At 43.9% G+C, this 24,789-nt stretch overlaps 2 protein-coding genes across 3 annotated transcripts; one reads left to right on the forward strand and one right to left on the reverse strand.

Moving 5' to 3' along the window:
- Window positions 1-528: 528 nt before the first annotated feature.
- Window positions 529-7,777, forward strand: LOC129837185 (pre-B-cell leukemia transcription factor 1-like). The gene is made up of 8 exons (XM_055903113.1): window positions 529-981; window positions 1,767-1,840; window positions 3,661-3,905; window positions 4,309-4,499; window positions 4,666-4,801; window positions 4,917-5,058; window positions 6,863-6,951; window positions 7,131-7,777. The coding sequence occupies exons 1-8, from the start codon at window positions 743-745 to the stop codon at window positions 7,209-7,211; spliced, it is 1,197 nt and encodes a 398-aa protein (XP_055759088.1). The 5' UTR covers window positions 529-742; the 3' UTR covers window positions 7,212-7,777.
- On the reverse strand, window positions 6,976-14,176 carry LOC129837184 (neurogenic locus notch homolog protein 3-like). Of its 2 annotated transcripts, none has more exons than XM_055903112.1 (11): window positions 13,649-14,176; window positions 12,571-12,718; window positions 11,914-12,246; window positions 11,580-11,806; window positions 11,011-11,341; window positions 10,596-10,744; window positions 10,381-10,454; window positions 10,138-10,267; window positions 9,201-9,298; window positions 8,681-9,012; window positions 6,976-8,572 (listed from the first exon to the last, which is right to left on the reverse strand). In XM_055903112.1, the coding sequence occupies exons 1-11, from the start codon at window positions 13,701-13,703 to the stop codon at window positions 8,047-8,049; spliced, it is 2,403 nt and encodes an 800-aa protein (XP_055759087.1). In that variant the 5' UTR covers window positions 13,704-14,176; the 3' UTR covers window positions 6,976-8,046. The 2 variants fall into 2 exon arrangements, with proteins under 2 accessions (XP_055759087.1, XP_055759086.1); XM_055903111.1 differs by having other exon boundaries at window positions 12,571-12,721.
- Window positions 14,177-24,789: the final 10,613 nt, after the last annotated feature.

Consider the following 24,789-nt stretch of genomic DNA (forward strand, 5'->3'; position numbering starts at 1 on the left):
CTGCTATTGCTTATTATCTATCCTCTTGCCTAGTCCCTTTACCCCTACCTATATGTAAATCTACATCAATTACCTCCTAGTACCCCTGCATGTCAACTCGGTACTGGTACCCAGTGTATTTAGCCAAGTTATCATTACTCATGGTGTATCTATTCATTGTGTTATTATTCTTCTATTTTTCTCTCTACATTGTTGGGAAGGGCCAGAGAGTAAGAATTTCACTGCTAGTCTACACCTGTTGTTCACGAAGCATGTGACATAAAATGTGATGAAAATAAATATTTGATGATTTAATTGGTAAAGACCTGTGACCTTATTATGAAGCTGATGCATTATTAAATTAGCTGACATGAAATCAGAAGATGATCCCTCCCCCATCACGGATGCAAATGCTCAATGTATTAGGCTACTTGCAGATTGAAAGATCCCCCTCTTCTCACGTTTTCTGTTTCTCTCTTACACACACACACATAGACCTACACACGCAGTTGCCTTATAGTTTTAACCAGCTACCTGATTGTTCAGAAGACTTTCTCAGTGTAAAAGTAATAGCTATGAATATCCCTAGTGCAGTAGCCTATGGGGTCTGTCCGGAGGACAATTCGAATTTCATGAACATTCTTGTTCGATACTTTTTCTTTGTCAATCGCTAGGGGACTCTAGTGCAGGCCTGCTCTAGTGTTTGAGTTTTGAAGGGTGTGTGACTGTGATTACTCGTCCGCGCCACTGTGTGCCGCTCAGGATGTTGCAGCAGCAGCCTCTCACTGGCAACGGGCCCTCTAACGGCCGGGGCCTTGGCCTGAGCACTCACCCCGGTATGCACCCTCTAAACTCGGTTCATCCATCTTCCCACCACCGCTCCGACGGAGACACGGGCCACGAAGGCGCAGAAAATGGACATGAAAGCCGCAGAGACATTGGTGACATATTGCAACAAATCATGACCATCACCGACCAAAGTTTGGATGAAGCACAAGCAAAGTTAGTCATAATTGTTTCTAACTTATTCATATTTAGCTACACCTTACTGCAAAGTTGCTCAATGGCCAAGAGTTAGCTAAAGTTTTCAGAAGTTTTCATTTTTTTTTCAACTTTGAAGTTTTTTAATAAGCTAACGGGTAGACAACGTTGTTAGATAGCTAACTGGCTTTGTTTCATGATCAAGCCATTTGCACGCCTTATTAAATCCTTATCACTTCTTCCCCTGGCCTATTTACACGCCTGTTGTTGTGAAATTTATAAAAACCGAAATAGTTTTTGTGGCTAACTCGATGAAGAAGGTGAATTCTTGCTAAGCTAAAACTAGCCAGTTAGCTACGCTCTATTGCTTTGTGTTACTACTAACGGTTATATTTACATGTAAATGAATAGCAATATATTATCGACGCACTGTGGCCATAATCTTGACATTATCCATTTCATGTTACATTTGTTCGACGAATAAAATGTTAACATATTAGCTACATATTGTAGTTGTTGCTAGCTAGCTATAGCATTGCGTAGCTAACGCTAGCATAGCAGGCTGCAGTGAACTCGTCAAAAGGTCACGAACAACAGAGCCGATGTTTGTTGTTATGAATGTCATCTAGTTAACGTTAGCTAGCTATATCAAGCGTGTGAAAGCAGGGAGCTAGCTAATTTAACAAATATATTGTTGGTGCTAATGGCTCGTTGCTAAATAGCTGGGTAGATAAACTAGATAGACAGCTACAGTAGGTAATTAGCTAGCTAATAATAATAACAATTATCTTTTTTTCAACCATCAGAAAACACGCATTGAATTGCCATAGAATGAAACCAGCTTTGTTCAGCGTCTTATGCGAGATCAAAGAGAAAACAGGTAAGTTAATTTTCACTAATTGAAACCCATTGTTTGATTTAAAAAATGTTGTTAATTCGTTTAAAAGTTTCTGACCATCTGTGATGAAAACAGATGTTGGCTCCATCACAATAATAATGAGTTGCGCATGATCCACGCAGTTAGATGACAGTTAGAAAATTCTCTAGCTATTTACAATTTTCAACAAAGATGTATTGTGTATGATTACTTTTCAAATTTCGCCGCAAGATGAGCCTTCCATTACTTGTTTAATCCACAAAGTGCTTCTCCAAGTCTGTACCTCAGAGGGAAAATATTTTAATATACACTGAAAGTAAATGTAAAGTGTTGGTCTCATGTTTCATGAGCTGAAATAAAATATCCCAGAAATGTTCCATATGCTTTTTTGTGCACAAATTTGTTTACATCCCTGTTAATGAACATTTCTCCTTTACCAAGACAATCAAACCACCTGACAGGTGTGACATATCAAGAAGCTGATTAAACAGCATACTCATTACACAGGTGCATCTTGTGCAGGGGACAATAAAAGGCCACTCTAAAATGTGCAGTTATGTCACACAACACAATGCCACAGATATCTTTTTTAAGGTAGCATGCAATTGATATGCTGACTGCAGGAATGTCCACCAGAGCTGTTGCTACCATAAACCACCTCAAATGTTGTTTTAGAGCAGGGGTGTCAAACTCATTCCACAGAGGGCCTTGTGTCTGCAGGTTTTTGGTTTTTCCTTTCAATAAAGCCCTAGACAACCAGGTGTGGGGAGTTCCTAACTAATTAGTGATGTTAATTCATCAATCAAGTACAAGGGAGGAGCGAAAACCCGCAGACACTCGGCCCCCCGTGGAATGAGTTTGACACCTGTGTTTTAGAGAATTAGGCAGTACATCCAACCAGCCTCACAAAGCAGACCATCCGGATTCTGCATGATTGACTGAGAACAGCCAGCCGGACTGGTGATGAAACTGGGAATGCACAACAGAATAATTTCTCCACAAATGCTCACCTTCGATGGATATGGCACGCTGGAGAAGTGTGCTCTTCACAGATGAATCCCGGTTTCGGGCAGATGGCAGACAGTGTGTATGGTGTCGTGTGGGCGAGTGGTTTGCTGATGTCAGTGTTGTGAACTGCGCGCCCTATGGTGGCGGTGGGATTATGGTATGGGCAGGCATAAGCTACGGACAACGAACACAATTATATTTTATCTATGGAAATTTGAATGCAATGAATTGTCGTGCCATTCATCCCGCGCCATCATCTCATGTTTCAGCATGATAATGCAAGCCCCATGTCGCAAGGATCTGTACACAGTTCCTGGAAGCTGAAAATGTCCCAGTTCTTCCTTGACCTGCACAATGTCACCCATTGAGCATGTTTGGAATGCTCTGGATCTACATGTACGACTGTGTTCCAGTTCCCGCCAATATCCAGCAACTTCGCACAGCCATTGAAGAGGAGTGGGACAACATTCCAGAGGCCACAATAAATAGCCTGATCAACTCAATGTGAGAAGATGTGTCGCTCTGCATGAGGCAAATGGTGGTCACCAGATACTGACTAGTTTTCCGATCCAAGCACCTACTTTTTTTTTTAAGGTATCTGTGACCAACAGATGCGTATCTGTATTCCCAGTCATGTGAAATCCATAGATTAGGGCCTAAATAATTTATTTCAATTGACTGATTACCTTATATGAACTGTAACTCATATCTTTGAAATTGTTGCATGCTGCATTGATATTTTTATTCAGTGTAATAAGAGACATTGTAACTCTTAATTTACCATGAATCAGATTGACAGAACTTTCTTGTTGCAGGCCTATCAATGCGAAATGCACAAGAGGAAGATTCACAGGACCCACAGCTGGTGCGATTGGACAACATGCTGCTGGCAGAGGGTGTGGCCGGGCCGGAGAAAGGTGGCGGGGCGGCAGCGGCGGTGTCCGCAGCCACCAGCTCTGGAGGGATGTCGCCAGACAGCTCACTGGAACATTCAGACTACAAAAGCAAGTTGAGCCAGATTCGCAACATCTATCACACTGAGATGGAGAAATATGACCAGGTACTTTTCTACTTCTTTTTTTGGGGGGAAAGCAGTGGGGAAGTCCAAATCCTTTTGTGTTGTTTTTTGCTTTATTGAAGAGATAGTAAAGTGTTGGAAAGACGGGGAAGATAGAGGGAGGGTGAGTCAAAATGCAGTGGGCTGGATTCAAACTCATATTGACTCTGACATATATGTGTGCTGGGGTCAGTGGCTGTACTTGATTTGAGGTGGAGGGACTTGACACTTTGCACACACTGAAAATGACACCCTTTAGCGAAGTAAACTAAAATGTGGTGATAGTTGAACGTGAACATAAATGACCGACGTCAACAGTGTCGGCCCGCTGTTGACTTCCATCCTTTGAGCCCAACTGACTGTCATATCTGTCTCCAATTCCCCCCTCTCTCCGTGTCTCCTGTAGGCCTGTAGTGAGTTCACTACCCACGTGATGAACCTGCTGAGGGAGCAGTCGCGTACACGACCCGTGTCACCGCGGGAGATCGAACGCATGGTGGCCATCATCCACCGCAAGTTCAGCTCCATCCAGACACAACTCAAGCAGAGCACCTGCGAGGCCGTCATGATCCTGAGGTCCCGATTCCTCGACGCCAGGTCAGCGTGTAACACTGTTATTGTGGTGACACAACACCTGTCAAAACTTGCCATGATAGTGAATGACAATTCATATACAGGTATCAGTTGTTACTGTAGTTGAGAAATGTACACTTCTGCCTGGGTTGTATGCCCACTCTCAACACACTCACCTTTGTGTTGTCAGGCGTAAGAGACGTAACTTCAGCAAGCAGGCGACGGAAGTCCTGAACGAGTATTTCTACTCCCATCTCGCCAACCCTTACCCCAGTGAAGAGGCCAAAGAAGAACTAGCCAAACAGTGTAGCATCACTGTCTCTCAGGTAACCTTGCGTCATAAGTATATGCGTCATATACTTACTATTAGCTCACCAATTGATACGTCCATATACAGTTGACTCCATTGACCAGCCTCTTACTGGCTCGTTAACTGAACAGGTGTGCAACTGGTTTGGCAACAAGAGAATCCGCTACAAGAAGAACATCGGGAAGTTCCAAGAGGAGGCCAACATCTATGCCATGAAGACAGCCATCGTGGCGACACAGAACGAGGACTCTCCACACACGCCCAACTCAACAGGTAAGAGCTAAGGAAAGGAAGCCAGGCCTAGTGATACACACTGTTTTGAATTTATGGTTCAATTGGTAGTAGAAATGGATGGGTTGATAGTGTTTTTGTGTTACGGAGCAGCAAGGGGAACTGCCCCTCCGTACCTTCAGACTATGCTCCAACCTTACACTCCAACCCGCTCTGCCACCTCTGGTCTCTTAACCCTCCCCAAACCTACCTCTACAAAGACCTATGACTACATTTAGGCTAATTAAATCGTTATGGAACGGAGAGCAGACCAAGCTGTAACAGTTTGAACCCAACGCATGGCGCAATACTTGGCTGTGTCATCACACAGTTCCATGGTTAGTGCAGGCAATCGACGAGGGTATAGTCTACTATTGTACGCTATTCTCCCTATTATAATTCTACGTACACTGATCTTCCAACATAACCATTGGATAAAAACTGAATTTGGTGATTTTCGGAATGAATCAAACAACCGTTTTCCTTCGTGCATAAAGGCTCTCCAAACCTGTTTTTTCCTAAATACTTTCCTAACCCTAAATAATCTGCAATCTATCAGCTTTCTATTTCTAATTCTAACAATTGGTGCTGAAACGGAGACGAATATGCATATATTTAGATGGCTTTATTTGATTGATCCCTAATATTCTGAACCCATTCTCTTGATATATTCTGTTGAGTCTGTGAACAAAATTCTAACTAAAAGGTACACCATATTTAAAGGGATGGCTTAAAATAAATGTGCTGAAAACCCTATTGAATGAAAACTCCACAAGAAAATCTATTGACCAGCAAGTGGGAGGGTTTTGAGCGATTGAATTACGCTTAATCAGCACATGCAAGGGAACAATGTCTGCAAAGCCCGTTACGCAACTGAATAAGATACGTCTGAACACCAACTACTGAGAAGTGCGTAGGAAAGCTCTGCGTAAGAAAGGCGTAATTTCCTAATTCGGAATTGGGCCTTTTGTGCTGTCGTGCCAACTCCTTGCCCAACAATAGAAGTCGGCTTTACAGCACAATCAGATCTCAGATCTGGGACCAGGCTGATATTGTATGCCTAGTAGCCCTTATTAAAGACATCCCCCCTTTTGTTCCTCCACAGGATCAGATCTGGGACCAGGCTGATATTGTATGCCTAGTAGCCCTTATTAAAGACATCCCCCCTTTTGTTCCTCCACAGGATCAGATCTGGGACCAGGCTGATATTGTAGGCCTAGTAGCCCTTATTAAAGACATCCCCCCTTTTGTTCCTCCACAGGATCAGATCTGGGACCAGGCTGATATTGTAGGCCTAGTAGCCCTTATTAAAGACATCCCCCCTTTTGTTCCTCTACAGGATCAGATCTGGGACCAGGCTGATATTGTATGCCTAGTAGCCCTTATTAAAGACATCCCCCCTTTTGTTCCTCCACAGGATCAGATCTGGGACCAGGCTGATATTGTAGGCCTAGTAGCCCTTATTAAAGACATCCCCCTTTTTGTTCCTCCACAGGATCAGATCTGGGACCAGGCTGATATTGTAGGCCTAGTAGCCCTTATTAAAGACATCCCCCTTTTTGTTCCTCCACAGGATCAGATCTGGGACCAGGCTGATATTGTAGGCCTAGTAGCCCTTATTAAAGACATCCCCCCTTTTGTTCCTCCACAGGATCAGATCTGGGACCAGGCTGATATTGTATGCCTAGTAGCCCTTATTAAAGACATCTCCCCTTTTGTTCCTCCACAGGATCAGATCTGGGACCAGGCTGATATTTTAGGCCTAGTAGCCCTTATTAAAGACATCCCCCCTTTTGTTCCTCCACAGGATCGGGGGGCTTCTCACTCACTGGACCAGACCTTTTCCTGGGTGTTCCACCAATGAATGGAGAGCAGCCTGTCTACATGGGAGCACAAGTATGGAACTTCACTCTCATTCACTTCATGTTACATATCATCTTTATTTTAGCTCGTAGCTAATTGAGATCACATTCTCATTCACAACAACAACCTTGGGGATGAGTTGTATTGGAGTGGAGAGGGGTTAATGTAGGTTAATGCCACTACAAGTCACCATGTCTTTTTCTCTTTTGCAGACTAATGGGAACTGGCAAGGGCAAAACACACCCCCCTCTGCCACTTCCCCGGGAAAGGACCACTCGGGGGACTCTGACTGATGGCCCCGCCCCCTTTGGGTCGATGACATAGATGGAAAGATTGACAACGGAAAAAGACTGAAAGAATGATATCACTCTTACTTGGCTGCAGTTTTTGTATGTCTTTTCAGTTTCTTACTGTCCAATGATACTGTTCATTATGTTTGTATGAGCTGAGTATGTGTGTGTGATGTTTTGTATTGGGATCATGGGTTTTTGTTTTCCACTACTTTATATGTTACTGTGGTATGTAGGCAGAGAGGCTTGGGAAATTGCGTTACCATTGTTTTATTAGGCTATATTATTAATGCTGTTATTACAAATATTTTAGGATTTTCGTTTAAAGCTCAGATATAGTTGCATTTAGAGGATGTGGGGGCAATATAGAAAATCCAAAGATTTAGTGTGTTTGTTTTCTCTTTTCTACTGGGCTTGTTTGTCTGTGTGTCTATATCATGAATGAAGTGTGTGTGCTGGTTATATTAACGGTTTGAATGAGTATATCAACAGTGCTGTCATTCTGTACAGTGAGTGAAAAACACCTGTATTCTCTCTACCTCTTTTACAATAAAGTCTCTGTATTCACAGTCTGTTGGTCTGTCTTGATTGGTTGATATCAGCATAAGAGAGACGGGCCACTCCCTAATATGGCAGATGAAAAAAATAATTGCACATGAATCATTTCATAGTTTATTGATTTAGATATTTAGAGTAAATTAAGTTACTCATTTATTGACTGAGTTTATATCCCGTCTGTCAATCTGCTGTTATTTAGGGGCAAGGAGCCTGTTACAGAAAATGTAAAAAGCACATGATTGACATGGTATTTGGGGTAATTTTAGCAGAGCCCTCTCCTTTACAAAGCTGTTTGTTTAGAGTCCGGCATGTGGTTATTTAGCTTCTCACTTCGGGCTTTCTGGTCTGCCTTTTTAAAACTTGCTGTCTCAATCTCTTGCGCCGCCCTGTTGGGGTTATCGCTACTATCGACTATTGATCTACGATTTGATTTGGTGGGAGCATCTGTAGGAGGGACTACGATCACTCTTTCTATGGGCTCATCTATGGCAATTTTCTCTGATAAGGCAACATAAGTCGGTTCGGGCTGCTGTGAAATGGAGTGACGCTGCATTGCATTCTGGGTACAGGAGAAGGACCGCTGTCGAGGAGCAGGCTGGGGTAACAGGAAGTGCGGTGTCGCTGCTCTCGGGACTTCCTGGGGCCTTTCACGATCTTCGTCCTCTGAGGTAACTTCCTGCAGAGTGCTGATTGGCCGTGGGGGACGCCCCATGATTCTTGGGGTGACCAATGCGGTCACTGATTGGTTGAGCTGTGGCCGCCAGTTCTGAGGGGAAGGGCACTGCATTCCGCCCATTGACCAATCACTGTCAAAAGAAGAGGACGATGATATGAGTAAGCAGTGATGAATTTGCCTTACCAAGATTAGCAAATTGCTAAATGTTATTGTGAGTAGATATGCCACAAGACTTTACCTTGGTGGAGGCGAAGACATATCCCGATGCCCTATGACACCAGAGAAGGAGGCACTTCTCCCAGGGAGCCCAGGGGAATTCACCCATTGGCTATACAGCAAGGCACGCTCATCCCACAGCATATCATTGGCTTGCTCCATAGGAATAGGCCCTCTCTGAACCCTGTGAGCCAATAGGAGCTCCAGGACTTGATGATGCATGCCCTCTTGGGCAACATCCAGTGCCCGGCGTCCTCTGCGATCAGACAGATCCTGATTGGCCCCGTTCAGGAGCAGGAACCGGGCGGTGTCGTAGCAACCGTGGAGGGCGGAGAGGAACAGAGCAGTCTCACCCTATCAGATAATGGGAGTGGTATATATCAGAGAAGGGGAGTGTTGAAGCAATAATATGGGAGTACCTTAAAGTTGAACCATTCTACACAGATTCAACTGAATATAGTTTCTTCGAAGTTCCTCTTCCTAAATCGTCATACTAGTACGTGAAGAATCATAAAAGCAGAGGCTTCTGCTGGCCTTGGTACCTTGTTGTCCTGTAGGTCCACCGCAGCACCGTAGCGAGTGAGGGTTCTTGTCAAGGAAAGGTGGTTAACTGAGGATGCCCAGTGGAGGGCTGATCTCCCTGGGAGAGAGAGTGCATTTCAAGTGGAGGAAGGTGAGGGAGGGAAGGTAGGAGTTCAGTACAGAAAGAGAGGGAGTAAGTCAGCCAGTGAACAAACATTATACAACAGAGTCAAGCCTAAAGGGTGAAAGACGGGGAAGAGGGAGATTTTGAAAGGGAGGAAATGAGAATGCAAATGATGGTGAGGGCCTAGGGAATCAGCCCGAGAGGGAGAGAGAGAGAGATGGTGAGAGAGAGAGAGAGAGAGAGAGAGAGAGAGAGAGAGATGGAGAGAGAGAGAGAGAGAGAGAGATGGAGAGAGAGAGAGAGAGAGAGAGAGAGAGAGAGAGAGAGAGAGAGAGAGAGAGAGAGAGAGAGAGAGAGAGAGAGAGCAAGGAATGGTACATCCACACTGCCTGGGCACTAGGGCACATTAACTTCTGTATCGGTTTGAGAGGGGGGCAGCAGGGGTGCTGTAGAGAGGAATGGAAAGGAAGAGTGGGAAGCCATGGAGGTTTTACCAGAACAGAAGAGAAGAGGAGGGACACAAAAAGGGACGTGACATGGGGAGGACCAGAGAGAGATGGGGTCAGTTACACTGGTTACTCAACCCTTCAAAGTAATACAATATAGTAATATGTATGCGAGGCAGTGTGTTTATAAGCTAGTTATTACACCTACGGAAGCTACATAACATTTATGGACATTTGTTCCATGCAATATCGATTTTTAAAATACATTTGCACAATAATCCTCCCATGACACTCCACAGGGAAGTTCAGTTAACTTGGTTTATTTGACTGTCTAGCCTACATTTTGGTTAATAATGTAATTGGGAAATTGGGAGAGTAAAGGGATACCAGTGTGGTCTGTGTTGTTGACCGGCACCCCAGCTCGTAGCAGCTCCAGAACCACGCGGTCAAGCCCACTCCGGACCGCACGAATCAGGACCACTGACCCATCTGGACCACACCACTGAACCGAACCAGACTGTCAAAATAATGTTTGGTACGGTCAAAATAGAATACTGTAAATAATAACCAGCGTTATCTAAAATGTAAATAAACATATTGACATTTATGTAGAACATTTATGGAACTCACTTGATTGGGTGTTCTGTGATGTGGCGACGGGACAGCATTTCTCTCCCATCCTCTTGGGGGGGCTAAAAGTGGAGCTGAAAGTCAATTTAGTTACATGCTTAGTTATGTTGTGCAAACCGTAAACTATTCTGTGACAAATGAATGTAAGAGAATAATGAATCATTTTACAAGCCTATTAATGCAGTATGTTAACCATGATCAGGAGGTGATTTTACTTTGTGTGGGTGATTGTGGGTGGCTCGGAGGGCTGCGGTAGTGCTTCTGCTCTTGCGTTCGATGGTCACAGATGGACCTGTTGATGTCCTCCATAGAACTCTGGGTAAAGTCAGTGTCACTTCCAATATCCAGGTCCTTTTTCAAGGGCCTGAAATCACACGTTTATGTCCTGAATAGCAGTACTTGTGCTTGGGATATGACTACAGTATTACTAATATTGTGTAAAATAGAGGTAGTCCAACAGAACAGTTTTATCTTACAGACAGATTAAAAGTTCAGTTAGGTTAAAATGACCCTAATGGAAACAACTGAAAGCCATACAACCCATTACAATGAAGCATACTGTTATCTGATCACAGCACTGTTGATTTACTAGACTGAACATCCTCTAACTTCTCCTTCATCTTCACTCACTGCAGTCGAAGGGCATCCTCCCCCAGTGGATCTCTGCGTCTTTTCTTCTCAGCCTCCTTTGCTTTCTTCTTCTTTATCCCATTCCTGTCTTTCTCTCTCCCTGTCCTGCCCCTCCGCTCTCGGTGGGGTGTGTGCTGTGCCCATGCCTTGGCCGCATTGGCTCCGCTGTCATTCTCAGTGACAGTGGATCTGTGCCTAACCCTCTCTCCTCCCTCCCTCTCCGCTCGTCGTCGTCTCACCCTTCTGATCGCCAAGACAACCATCAAGACCAAAGCCAGTACCAGGCCCGTTGCCACGCCGATCACAGCCCATAGCCATGGAGGTGTTGCTCCTGTGCGGAGAAGGGGTGCAGAGGTATTAGGTGGTACTCATTTACACACACACACACACACACACACACACACACACACACACACACACACACACACACACACACACACACACACACACACACACACACACACACACACACACACACACACACACACACACACACACACACACACACACACACACACACACACACACACACACACACACACAAACACACTATGTAACAGGATACATACCATTAGTTTCCTCTTTTTCCTCAACTGGGTCCTCCTCTCTCCCTCCTATTTCCTCCCCAATCCCTCTTACACTAATAATGGCCTTTAATTCTGGGTGAGAGGGGACCGACACACGAGTCGACGACGTAGCAGCCCGCAGGAAGTTAGCTGCTTCGATGGCGTATGGGAAACAGGTAGAAGGAAGACGGGAGCACGGCCTGTTATCCACTTGCAGGAATAGGAGAGAGCTGTTTCAGAGAGATTGGGAGTGAGAACATTGATGAGATGTTAACAAAAGAGACTAGGTTAAGGTAAAACATTTGGGGAACCAAAATCATAATCTCTTTCTCGTTACCCATTTGAGTCATCCGAGGAAGCTTGAGCCAGCAGGTTTTCGAGCTGCTGGGGATTAAAGGTGAAGAGGTCCTTGCTGGGGTCAAGGGGCACCATGCCGCGCAATCTGAGGGGCGTCTGCAGGAGGGTGCTGAGGGCCCAGAGGAGGGAACTGTTGGAAAATGTGCCGTGTTGCAGGGGGACGTGGGTTTGCAGGAGCAGGGTGCCCTTTGCCCACAGAGGGCTGTGGTGCCTGTGACAGTCACTCCCGTCCCAGCCACAGGCGGCGCTTTCACAGCCCTGGTCACAGTAAGAGTTGGCATAGTGGTCTCGGCAGTAGTGGATGTGGCCTGAACTGAGAGGTGGGATAGTTGGAGGGATGCAGAGAAAGCGTGAACCCCAGCTGAAACATCTGGATGTATACAAAAAGGAAAGTGATAGTGATAAAGAGTAAAGAGCAGGGTACGTTTCATTCCAGTGAGATGTTCTCTCCCCTCTGCTCTTATTCACTCCCCTCACCATGAATATGAGACTACTGGGTAAGATTAAGTCACCATGTTGCTTTCACATATCCAGTCCTGTTTGATCCATGAAGGAGAGTGCACAAAGGGAAGGGTTGATGGAACATCTTCCTGGAATGAAATGCAGCCCAGATCTCCCTACTGCTACAGTGTCTTACTTGCAGCGTCCTTTGTCCCTCAGACAGTCGAACCCGTCCCTCAGACACTCAGGCTCGGTGCACTCTTTATCACATGACCCATCTCCAAACTTGGCCTTACACTGTCTGGATGGACACTGGGCCCAGGGGTCACCCCCGGGAGACGCTGCTGCTGAATCACACACACACACACACACACACACACACACACACACACACACACACACACACACACACACACACACACACACACACACACACACATACACACACACACACACACACACACATACACACACACAAAGGTTGGATTCCCACTTGACACTAATATACTAACTTAAACTGAATCACTTTCGATAAAAGCATCCATTAATTACACTACTCTATTACTGTATCACGCAAGAACCTGTGCTTTGACCTACATTTTCAAGCTGTGTATTGTGTAGGCCTATGTGTACCTATCCCCACCAAGCATTCATTGTTAACAATGCTTGGTACCGTGCAGGCCAGGCAGGCTATGAAAGGTGTGTCCTTGGCATGAACCATGAAACGGGAAATAGGAGGCCTGACACAAACAGGAAGTCTCCAGGAGAGGCGAATAGCAACAGGAAATGGAGTGGGCTGGGACTGGATGAAGGTCGGAGGTCATCACCCTGGCGATGAGGAATGTAATGGAGTGGGACAATGGAGAGGCTTGGCAGGTGTGTGAGGGACAATTAAATCATAACACAGGAGAGTTGGGATTAGACATAGTGTACTGTATAGCAGTGAACATTCAAGGAAATCCAGTACAATCTTTTTGGTTAGTTACATCTTTAAATCAGGGAGACATTCATGCAGCATCTTATAAAGTGACGATGAATGAATGTGAGAGCAGTATATGTCAAGTACGTCACAGGATTTTCTCCAAATGATATATCCTCAGAAATCTATAAAACATAGAAGTGAGAACATCAATGTAAAAAAAAGTATGTTTCGTTGCTGGGACGTACCATGTGGGACTTCTTCTCTTTAGACGTTTACCTAGTAGAGACTCTACCTCACTTTCACAGGTATCGAACATCATATCAACAAGATAATAGCTGGAAGATGGACTCACCTTGACACCACCTGCTCAAACCCAACAGAACAGCTGTCCACAGCACCAGCATCATTGGGCCAAGCAGGTCCCAGAGAGGAGGATGGAGACGGCAGTAGTCTACTCTCTCCCACTATCCTCCGAGCTTTACCAGTGCAGTTACTAGGTCCAATGCCTTGGTCCGGCTATGGCAGGTCCGGCAGGTCTGTACTCCGCCAAAGTGTCGTGAGGTATCTCTCTGGGTATCTTCTGGAGAAGACCGCGTTCGCAATTGGACCGTGTGAACAGTTTATGTCTAAAGTGTACACTCTATCCTCCAGTGCTGCTACAATCCACCTCCCTCTCTCTAATTCTTCTTCAGAAGCACTGCGGATATGTGGACAACTTCCTGCCACTGTGTGGAAAAGAATAGGAGCGGGATGTGTGTGTGTTTGTGGTCTTTGTGTGAGTCTGAAGTCAGTTTTTCTACTGATTTCAATGTCTCAGGATGTAATCTTTCAAATGAACCAGGCCCTGTACTCATAAAGGATCTCAGAATAGGAGTAGCGATCTAGCCCCCCCCCCCCCCCCCCCCCCCTGTTCATGCAATCCTTTTAATTATTACGTTAGAAAAGGCTAAACAGATCCTAAATCAGTACTCCTTCTCTGAGTCACATTATGAATACAGGCCCAGGAGTAGGCCTGCATATGTCACTTTTTTACCTCCCATGCAGGAGCATGCTCTCTGCATTTAAAAAAAAAAGACATATCATCTTATCTACTGAAAACGACAAATAAAACTATTTCAAAATCTCAAAGAAGAGATAATAACCTCCAGGAATGTGGTGGGTCTTAAAATAGACAGATACAGCTGCAGCACCTTATGTCACCTGTCTCAAATGAAATGATGGATACAGGAACAGGAAACTAGGGGGTTCTACTTTCATCCTTAACCTCAGGACTCATCAATTGTGCCAAGAAACAACAACGACAACGACGACTGTGTGCCTTTTCAAGTTTTTTTGCGAGGGTCTATTTCAGGCTAAGGCATACTACTTACTCATTACCTTCCTTTGAGTTATTTGAGCAAAAACCTAGAATCGTTTTTTTAGTTTTTATATGATGAGTTTATATAAGCCTATATAAAACATTAGGCTGCTGTGCATTGTCAAGGGGGAATATGCAATAGATGATCATGAAAATAATGTATCGATGAGGGAGTAGTGATAACCATTATGATTATCATCGTGTAGGTCATCAAGCTTTCCACACGATGTCGCTGTTCTACATGAGATTCCTTTCAATTTCAAAGGTGAATCAGCCAGTAAGTAATTTACTGTACAACATTTTCAGATATATCAAGCCCTTACACAGTAATCACCTACTCGTTTCACATAAAGCATAGCATAGTATAATTAATCTAAAATCGGCATTTGCCAAACTCAGTATGGCATGGCAAGAGGGGGCTGGTCGTTCATGAGAGACTTTCCAGTTATGTACTTTCGGGTTTTGGTATGAAGCACAATCACCAACTTGAACGTGGGGTCCTCCAGTCCAGTCGCAGACTGCAGTATAACTAAATTAATACTAAGATGGCCCTTTGTATGATATGAGGGTGTAACATAGAATATAGGCTAGATCTATTCTTAATAGATAATAATAATAATAATATTTTCAGATAATCTATGTCCCAGGGGTTTAATTGGGATTTTGTGTGAACTAATTCCCAAATGTCCACTTTTTCCATGATAGGCTATAAACAGATCTATGTGAACATTTCATTTTCCATATGGTATCCCACTTAGTCCTCCTCAATATAACCCTGATGTTCCTCAACCTCATTATCTATCTCTCCCAACCTCCTGTTCTAGAGCCTGTTCTGAATGCCGAAAATTAACTTCTCTCCGCTGCTCTTCCTGTGCATGGATGTGTGTGTGGTGCAGACAGTCCACTTGGCCCAACTCTTCCCTCTCCTCCTCCCCCATCCCCTCATCACCTTGTGGGGTGGAAGCCTGCTCCGTGCCGGCCTCCACCTCTTTCTCACCTTCGCATTCCCTGGAAGTCCCCTATGGATGAGCAGCTTAGAGGGGCTCCAGAGCATGGGTGTCCTCTGCTTCCACTGCCCAATCTACATCAGCCTTCTCTGGGCATGTGGCCAGTCCATCCTGGGGCAGCTATGGGGATGGCACTCCTGGCAGGGGGTGGGTGACAAGTTTATATTGCTATAATTATGTTAATATATATATATATATATATATATATATCCTATTATATATTAATATATATATACCCTTTTTGTTTTAAAAATTGATAAACCAAACAGACTAAAATTACTTGTTTTTCAGCTACTTCAGGGCTACTGCGTAACAGTCGTAGCATGGTTGTACTGGACACGCTACGTCCTTTCTCTTCTTACCAAGCCCACCAAGGAACCACAGAAGAAGACTGGGGCCTTTCTAGAGAAACTGATGGGATACATGAAGCCTTATATCATACGCTTCGGAGCCGTGCTGAGTCTTGTTGTCACCTCTTTCCTTGATGAGATGGCTATTCCCCACTACACCGGCCGAATGACAGACTGGATTATGAATGAAGACGAGCCTGAAGCCTTCACTTACGCCATCACGGTCATGTCTCTGATTACAGTCATGAGGTATAGTACAGCATATATCAATAATTGGTGATGTGATAGTCTTGAGTCCTTCCAATTGATGCTCAGTGTTTGATATTCCTGTTTAATTTTGAGGTTTCAAGTGTCCTAACCACTTTCATCGGGCATGTATTGTACTGATACTGTAGTAACGTGTTTATTTGTTCTCCTTCTCCCATCTCTACCATTCAGTGCTGTGTGTGAGTTTGTGTGTGATCTCATCTACAACATCACCATGAGTCGCTTCCATACCTCCATCCAGGGCCTAGTCTTCCAGTCGGTGCTGAAGCAGGAGATCGCTTTCTTTGACAAAGCTCAGACAGGTGAGTCACATCTCATTGCAATCTACAGGTAACTGACTACATAAATTAAATACCAACATAAAGTGTCTTAATAGGGCGTTGGGCCACCACTAACCGCCAGAATAGCTTCAATGTTCCCTGACATAGATTCTACAAGTGTCTGAAACTTTATTGGAGGGATTGACACCATTCTTCCACGAGAAATTGAATCATTTCTTGTTTTGTTGATGGTGGTGGAAAACGCTGTCTTAGGCGCCGCTCCAGAATCCCCCATAATTGTTCAGTTGGGTTGAGATCTGGTGACTGAGACACACACACACCCATTAACCCCCTATACTGCTTTGAGACCCCTCTTTCAAAGTCACTGAGATCTCTTCTTCTAGCCATGGTAGCCAAAATAATGGGCAGCTGGATATATTTATACATGACCCTAAGCGTGGTGGGATGTTCTTTGCCTAATTAACTCAGGAACCACACCTGGGTGGAAGCACCTGCTGTCAATATACTATGTATCCCTCGTTTGCTAAAGTGATTTCTTTATTTTGGCAGTTACCTGTACTTTACCTTTCTTAAATATATTTTTTTATACAGTTGCTGGTTTACTAATTGAACAAGGGAAGGGAAGGAGAGATGCTATTGGATGGACAGCCACTGAACAGCTACAAGAACCAGTACCTACACGACCAGGTCATTACGAACAGCAATGAAAGCAATGTTACTCTTCCCCTAAGCTATATTAGTGCCTAACATAATTAGCTACCAGCCTCTAAAGAAAATTACATGATCACAATGTTTGCCGAGAAGTTATTAACCAACTAAATGCATTATCTAAATGAATAATTTCTCCCAGATCAGTGTGGTGAGTCAGGAGCCGGTGTTGTTTGCTCGTTCTGTCAAGGAGAACATCAAATATATGATGATGCCACTGATGAGGAGATGTACCGGGCTGCTGAGCTGGCCAAAGCCCACAAGTTCATCTCTGACCTGCCCAATGGCTATGACACAGGTATGTCCCAAAAGCTTCATTCATAGTGACTTCATCCAGATAGGATTGGTAATATTGTTTCTTTGGGGCTTTGTTTAGTCCTTACTGATAGAAAGTTACACTTTTCTCTGCATAGCTTTGACTTTGAACTGTTAGTGCTTTTCCTTCATTAACCTACTGATGACATGATTGTAGTGGATGTGTGTTATCCAGGTCTACTGTTCATACTTAATTGTTGTTCTTTATTCCACAGATGCCGGGAGAAGGGAGGCCAGGTTTCAGGAGGGCAGAAGCAACGCATTGCCATCGCCAGAGCTCTGATCAGACAGCCTCGGATTCTAGTGCTGGACGATGCCACCAGTAACTTGGACACAGAGAGCGAGCATTTGGTAGGAGAACTCTGAATCTTGTTATCTTTCACTACAACAGACTGACAGATCTATTTTTTGGGGGGGGGATAATCAGTTGCTGTTGATAATTTACTCACAATATAACCCAATGGAGGCTGTTTCCTTCCCTAACATTAAATATTGATTTACAGTGTATTTTAATCTCAGCTAATCTCTGACAGTTCAGTGGCTTTAATTCAAACATACTCATCATGTTTCTCTCCATGTCTTTAGGTCCACCAAGCTCTGCTCAACGATTCAATCCCCTGCTCAGTGCTGCTGATTGCTCATAAACGGAGCACTGTGGCGAAGGCCAATCACATTGTCGTTCTCGAGGAGGGAAAGGTGCTAGAGGAGGGGAGCCATGTTGAGCTGCTGGAGAAAGGTGGAACCTATGCTGACCTGGTGAACAAGCAGAACACTGGCTTCCAGCGTAAAGAAGGGGAGGAGCTAAACAACTAAAACAGAGGCTCCAATCCCATCACACTCCTCAATTTACACTGAAATCCCACTTCTGCCACCATCTCACATTTTCAACATTATTACCTACTAGTTCTACTGCATCGCATATGCTTAGCAATACTCGTGAGATCATAGCATCAAACATTTGTTAAATGGTCATATTCCCCCCCTGATTTTGAGGTACTGATTACAAGAATAGTCCTGTAATATAAGAGGTTTCATACAAAGAGCACATTTCTATGTTCATCTTTCTATTTGCACTATAGTGTATCTTAAGTATTCTTTATGCCCCAAATGCCTTTTGTATTTATTTTTACATTTATTTTTGTTAAATTGTTCTCCCACATTTGTGTTCTGCCTATATTTTTTTAATATTTTTTTTATTTTACCTTTATTTAACTTGGCAAGTCAGTTAAGAACATATTCTTATTTTCAATGACGGCCTAGGAACAGTGGGTTAACTGCCTTGTTCAGGGGCAGAACGACAGATATAAATAAGGATCCCAAAGAATGTTTTGTTTTCTGTGTACATTGTCTTCAAGGCTGTACAATACAGGAGTCTTTTCCTGTTCTGTGTTAATGACAATAAACATTCTGCTCTCTGAAATAATTTCTTCATTTAGTATCTGAATGTGGGGGAATGGTTACATAATAACAGCATGATGTGTACGTTTTGTAGTTGATCTGTATTATTGTGGGAAACGCCTAATGTCATGCTTTCACTTATTCTTTCCTTTGCTACAGGCCTAGATAATGATGCCAAAGGCCAAGCCGAATCGCATACATTGACCTCCAGCAATACTGTTAGTGTTTAGAGGGTATTTCCAATGACGGCAATGCGATGCTTAACACAGGCAGTTTCATAACAGTTGCAATAGCATAGTTTTAGGTCCACAAATGTACACACTGCTGGAGCAGCCAGATACTGCAGCAGTAGCAGCACAGACAAGGGTTAACCAGCACAGACAAGGGTTAACCAGCACAGACAAGGGGTAACCAGCACAGACAAGGGGTAACCAGCACAGACAAGGGGTAACCAGCACAGACAAGGAGTAACCAGCACAGACAAGGGGTAACCAGCACAGACAAGGGGTAACCACACACGTCACAGGGGCTGTAAAGCTGAAGCATCCGTTTAGAACGTTTTCTCTCCACCAAATACGTTGTTGAGAGGAAGTCCAGTCGTGGGTCGTGGGAAAAATCACATACACATGGTTAGCAGATGTTATTGCGAGTGTAGCAAAATGCTTGTGCTTCTAGTTTCCGACAATGCAGCAATAACTAACATGTAATCTAACAATTCCACAACAACTACCTAATACACACAAATCTAAGTAAAGGAATGGAATAAGAATATATACATATAAATATATGGATGAGCAATGACAGAGCAGCATAGGCAAGATGCACTAGATGGTATAAAATACAGTATATATGTAACGGATGTGAAATGGCTAGCTAGTTAGCGGTGGTCCGCGCTAATAGCGTTTCAATCGGTTACGTCACTCGCTTTGAGACCCTGAAGTAGTGGTTCCCCTTGCTCTGCAAGGGCCGTGGCTTTTGTGGAGCGATGGGTAACGACGCTTCGTGGGTGACTGTTGTTGATGTGTGCAGAGGGTCCCTGGTTTGCGCCCGTGTCGGGGCGAGGGGACGGTCTAAAGTTATACTGTTACATATACATATTTTATTTTATTTTACCGTTATTTTACCAGGTAAGTTGACTGAGAACACGTTCTCATTTGCAGCAACGACCTGGGGAATAGTTACAGGGGAGAGGAGGGGGATGAATGAGCCAATTGTAAACTGGGGATTATTAGGTGACCATGATGGTTTGAGGGCCAGATTGGGAATTTAGCCAGGACACCGGGGTTAACACCCCTACTCTTACGATAAGTGCCATGGGATCTTTAATGACCTCAGAGAGTCAGGACACCCGTTTAACGTCCCATCCGAAAGACGGCACCCTACACAGGGCAGTGTCCCCAATCACTGCCCTGGGGCATTGGGATATTTTTTAGACCAGAGGAAAGAGTGCCTCCTACTGGCCCTCCAACACCACTTCCAGCAGCATCTGGTCTCCCATCCAGGGACTGACCAGGACCAACCCTGCTTAGCTTCAGAAGCAAGCCAGCAGTGGTATGCAGGGTGGTATGCTGCTGGCAATTATATGAGATGAGTAATGCAAGATATGTAAACATTATTAAAGTGGCATTATTATTATTATAATTTGTTAACTTGGCTTTCGAAGACCTTAGAAAGGCAGGGTAGGATAGATATAGGTTTGTAACAGTTTGGGTCTAGAGTGTCTCCCCCTTTGAAGAGGAGCATGACCGCGGCAGCTTTCCAAACTTTGGGTATCTCAGACGATACGAAAGAGAGGTTGGACAGGCTAGTTATAGGGGTTGCAACAATTTCTGCGGATAATTTTAGAAAGAGAGGGTTCAGATTGTCTAGCCCAGTTGATTTGTAGAGGTCCAGACTTTGCAACTCTTCCAAAACATCAGCTATCTGGATTTGGGTGAAGGAGAAATGGGGGAGGCTTGGGCAAGTTGCTGTGGGGGGTGCAGGGCTGTTGACCGGGGTAGGGATAGCCAGGTGGAAGGCATGGCCAGCCGTAGAAAAATGCTTTTTGAAATTCTCAATTATCGTGGATTTATCGGTGGTGTTTCCTAGCCTCAGTGCAGTGGGCAGCTGGGAGGAGGTGCTCTTATTCTCAATGAACTTTACAGTGTCCCAGAACTTTTTGGAGTTTGTGCTACAGGATGCAAATTTCTGTTTGAAAAAGCTAGCCTTTCCTTTCCTAACTGCCTGTGTATATTAGTTGTAGGACGGCCGGGGTGTTAAGTGACTTGTGATCCATTTATTAAAGTGGCCAATGATTTCAAGTTTGTATGTAGGCAGCAGCCTCTGTGTTAGTGATGGCTGTTAACAGTCTGATTGCCGTTAGGTTTAAGCTGTTTTTCAGGATGGAACTAGGTAAGGATGGAACTAGGTGAAATTGGGCTGACATTCTGCACATTTTCTCATTGATGAAACATCTGATGTCAATAATTTTTGCTGTTCCCAAAACTAGAATGTTACGAACACAGTGCACTAAGTTTTATAGACCTGATGCTTTGCGAAAGGTTTAAAATATGCCATTGTTTAGGAGTGCACGGTCGAATTGACTTTGTGCACACACACACTTCACATAGGCGTTTTTCATGGAAATATGCAAATACATGTTACAACGCGCCAATAGGCTCTCGCTAGCTCATGCTTGGCTTTACCCACATTGCTTGTTTCATTTGCTCACACTGTAAACGACACAGATGAACTGTCTTGGTTTAGATATAAATATATTTGGTAGTGGGTCCACCAACTGTCGTAACACCATAGCAAAAGTATTTGTTTAATTTGTTTCCCCATTAGCTTTTGCTGAGGCAGCAACTATCTATTCTCGTCCAAAAAAACACAAAACATGACAAGTACAAAACACTGGTACATTGATAGACAGTCACACACATTTTTAACCCAACGATATATAACAATACAATTATAATAATATAAACAATACAAGTAAAACAAATAATGTTTGTCTGCATGTGCTTGTCCTCTCAAAGTCCCCGCTGATCCATGACATGTTGTCTAATCTATTTTTAACCCTTGTGTGGTGTTTGAGTCTGTGGGACCTATTTTCAATGTTTACTAAAATAAATGATACAATTCATTATTTTTTCAACCTGAGACTCAATGGCCTTGGCTCATTTTCTGTGATGAACATGTAAAATAACACATTTTCATTGAGTGCACACTGTGCACCACTCTACACATTTATATTACATTGTGTGGTGTTCAGGTCCACTGGACCCGAGCGTAAGTGTGGAAAAGTGTGTTGGTGAAAACAAGTAAAAATGAAACCCTAAAGGTTTGCTGTGTGCCTTCACTCTGTCTTTCTCCTCCCTGTGCCTGCTGTTTCAACATAGCGCCAAGAACCTGTCTGTCTCCCTGCCTGTCTGCCTGTCTCCCGCTTTTCTCACACAATTTACCCTTTGTAGTGTGTGAACCTGCACAATGTTATTACATACATTATTTCGATACATTGTAAAACATTCTGTATTTTCCCACACTCTACACCAGCCAGGTGCAAATTGGGGAGGGACACAACAAATAAATAGCTTTGTGTGTGTGGCTCCTTACTACAATCAATCAGTATGTCAAAACAAATCTTTGCTCAGAGGGCCTTAGAAATGATTTTTGTAGAGAGAGGCTAGTTAGTGTAACTGAGACACCAGACCAGCTCAGTGGCAGACAGACAAGCTAGCTGCAATCAGGTCAGTGTGGGACAAGTGGGTGGACCACCTTCCCGTGTTTTACAACCCTGGGCCCAACGTTACTGTTGATGAGCAGCTTATGCCCTTCAGACAATACATACCGTCTAAACCCGCAAATATGGAATAAAGATCTGGGCTGCTTGTGATGCTGCTTCATCAAACTTGCAAGGGTATTCGGGGAAGCCAGATGGAGGAGCCCCTGAGAAGAACCAAGGGATGTGAGTTGTCCTGGACATGACAAAGGGACTCCGTAGCCACAACATCACATGCGATAACTTTTTTACTTTGCACAAGCTGGGACAGGAGGTCCTCAAGAGGAAGCTGACGATGGTAGGAACAGTACAAAAAAAAACAAGCCAGAGCTCCCACCTCAGCTGTTGAATACACGGAACAAGCCTAAGTTTGTGTTCACGGCCAACACGTCCCTAGTGTCCTTCATGCCTCATGAGTACTCTGCATAGGGATGTGAGAATCTGTTGCCAGAAACATCATAAAACAGTAGTCATAATGGATTACAATGGCACCAAAGAAGGGGTGTACTATTTATACAAGCTAGTGACTGGCTACAACTGCAAAAAAAGAACCCTACGCTGACAACTTGTGATATTCTTCAACATCTTGGCGTACAACGCGTTTGTCATCTGGATGGCGTTGAACCCAGATTGGAACAGAGGGAAGCTCCAGAGGAGACGGCTCTTTCTCGAGGAGCTGGGCAAGGCATTGGTAAGACCTCAAATCCAGAGAAGGCAACATATCCCAAGGACCCCAGCTTCTGCAGCCATCGTGATGAGGATTCAGGAGGAGAATGCTGGTGCCCCATCCGCCCGACCCACAGAACCAACTCCAATACCGGAAGTAAGTGTGAGTGATGTTGTTGAATGTGTGTGTGTCTGACACTCCTACCTTGGCCTGCTGTAACTATATATGTGAGTGAGATGTTAGTAAAATTCCTGAACTAAGTGTTTTCCTCATTCTAGATTGCAGCTGGTAGCAACAAGAAGCGCTGTGATGTGAGTGGACCCAAGGACAGGAAGACACAGTACACATACATCAAGTTAAAGAAATACATTTGCAACACACACACAGTAAAACTCTGTCCCTCATGTGGTGTGTGGACCGGCCTTAATCTGTGTTCAATGGGGCTCATTTATCATTTCCATAAAATACTGTAAAATTTGTCCTTCCAATTTGTTCAGTTCAAAGCAATAAACATCAATAGTGATGAAAACCTTGTTTCATTTATATTTGTTCAAGATAAACATGATTTATTCCACCCATGTCTGGTCATAATCTTTTTAAACGAATAGTGCTTTTATTGATAAATGTGATCTAGCAGAGGTAAATGGCAAATATTAACCATGTATGCTGTCTACATTGCTTGTAATTGAAATGTCAACCTTTAAGTATTAAGTATTTTTACGTAAATTATTATGACTGGATTGTTTTAAAAACCCAATAATGTTGTGGGTCCATCAGACCTGCGAACATTGGGTGAATAACAAAACCATGAAGGGTTAAAGGTAATTTTGCTGTTAGCTTGAGTAATTGGAGAATAGAAGGGAGTTCCATGCAATCCTGGCTCTGTATAACACTGTGCATTGTCGTGAATTTGTTGGTGTCATGTTGTTGGAATGTGTTGTGAGGTATGTATGGGTGTCTGAGCTGAATGTTAATTGACTATGCAGACAATCTGGAATTGGCGTGCTGCTCTGTTTTGAGCCAGCTGTGGCTTTGTTAGGTCTTTCTTTGCTGCACTTGACCATATTACCAAACACTAATCAAGATGGGACTAGACCAGAGTATGAACAGCTAGTACAGTTGATTTTTGTGTAAAAAACACAGAACATCGTTTTATAACAGACATACATGTGGAAGACCAGTGGCAAATAATTTTTTTAAATAGAGAAGAGTAACGGCCCAAGGGAACTGCCTTAAGGGACACCGTACTGTGCATATCTGATGCTAGAGAAGCTTCCATTGAAGAACACTCTCTGGGTTCTACTGAATAAATAACTCTCCAACCATGTGCTGGCAGGTGATGTAAAGCCAAAGCAAATTAGTTTAGTCAATAACTATTCATGG

This window comes from Salvelinus fontinalis, chromosome 38 (genome assembly GCF_029448725.1).
Source record: "Salvelinus fontinalis isolate EN_2023a chromosome 38, ASM2944872v1, whole genome shotgun sequence".
Classification (NCBI taxonomy): Eukaryota; Metazoa; Chordata; class Actinopteri; order Salmoniformes; family Salmonidae; genus Salvelinus; species Salvelinus fontinalis.

What these genes read in the sequence shown, in the direction of transcription:
- LOC129837185 (XM_055903113.1), top strand. Translation starts at nt 743, where the DNA reads ATGTTGCAGCAGCAGCCTCTCACTGGCAACGGGCCCTCTAACGGCCGG. An exon ending in ACACACGCCCAACTCAACAG is followed by an intron (nt 5,059 to 6,862) that starts GTAAGAGCTAAG and finishes GTTCCTCCACAG; the next exon opens with GATCGGGGGGCTTCTCACTC. An exon ending in CTGTCTACATGGGAGCACAA is followed by an intron (nt 6,952 to 7,130) that starts GTATGGAACTTC and finishes TCTCTTTTGCAG; the next exon opens with ACTAATGGGAACTGGCAAGG.
- LOC129837184 (XM_055903111.1), bottom strand. Translation starts at nt 13,703, where the DNA reads ATGATGCTGGTGCTGTGGACAGCTGTTCTGTTGGGTTTGAGCAGGTGG. An exon ending in ATCACAGAACACCCAATCAA is followed by an intron (nt 10,268 to 10,380) that starts GTGAGTTCCATA and finishes TTATTTTGACAG; the next exon opens with TCTGGTTCGGTTCAGTGGTG. An exon ending in CAACAACACAGACCACACTG is followed by an intron (nt 9,299 to 10,137) that starts GTATCCCTTTAC and finishes TCTCTCTCCCAG; the next exon opens with GGAGATCAGCCCTCCACTGG.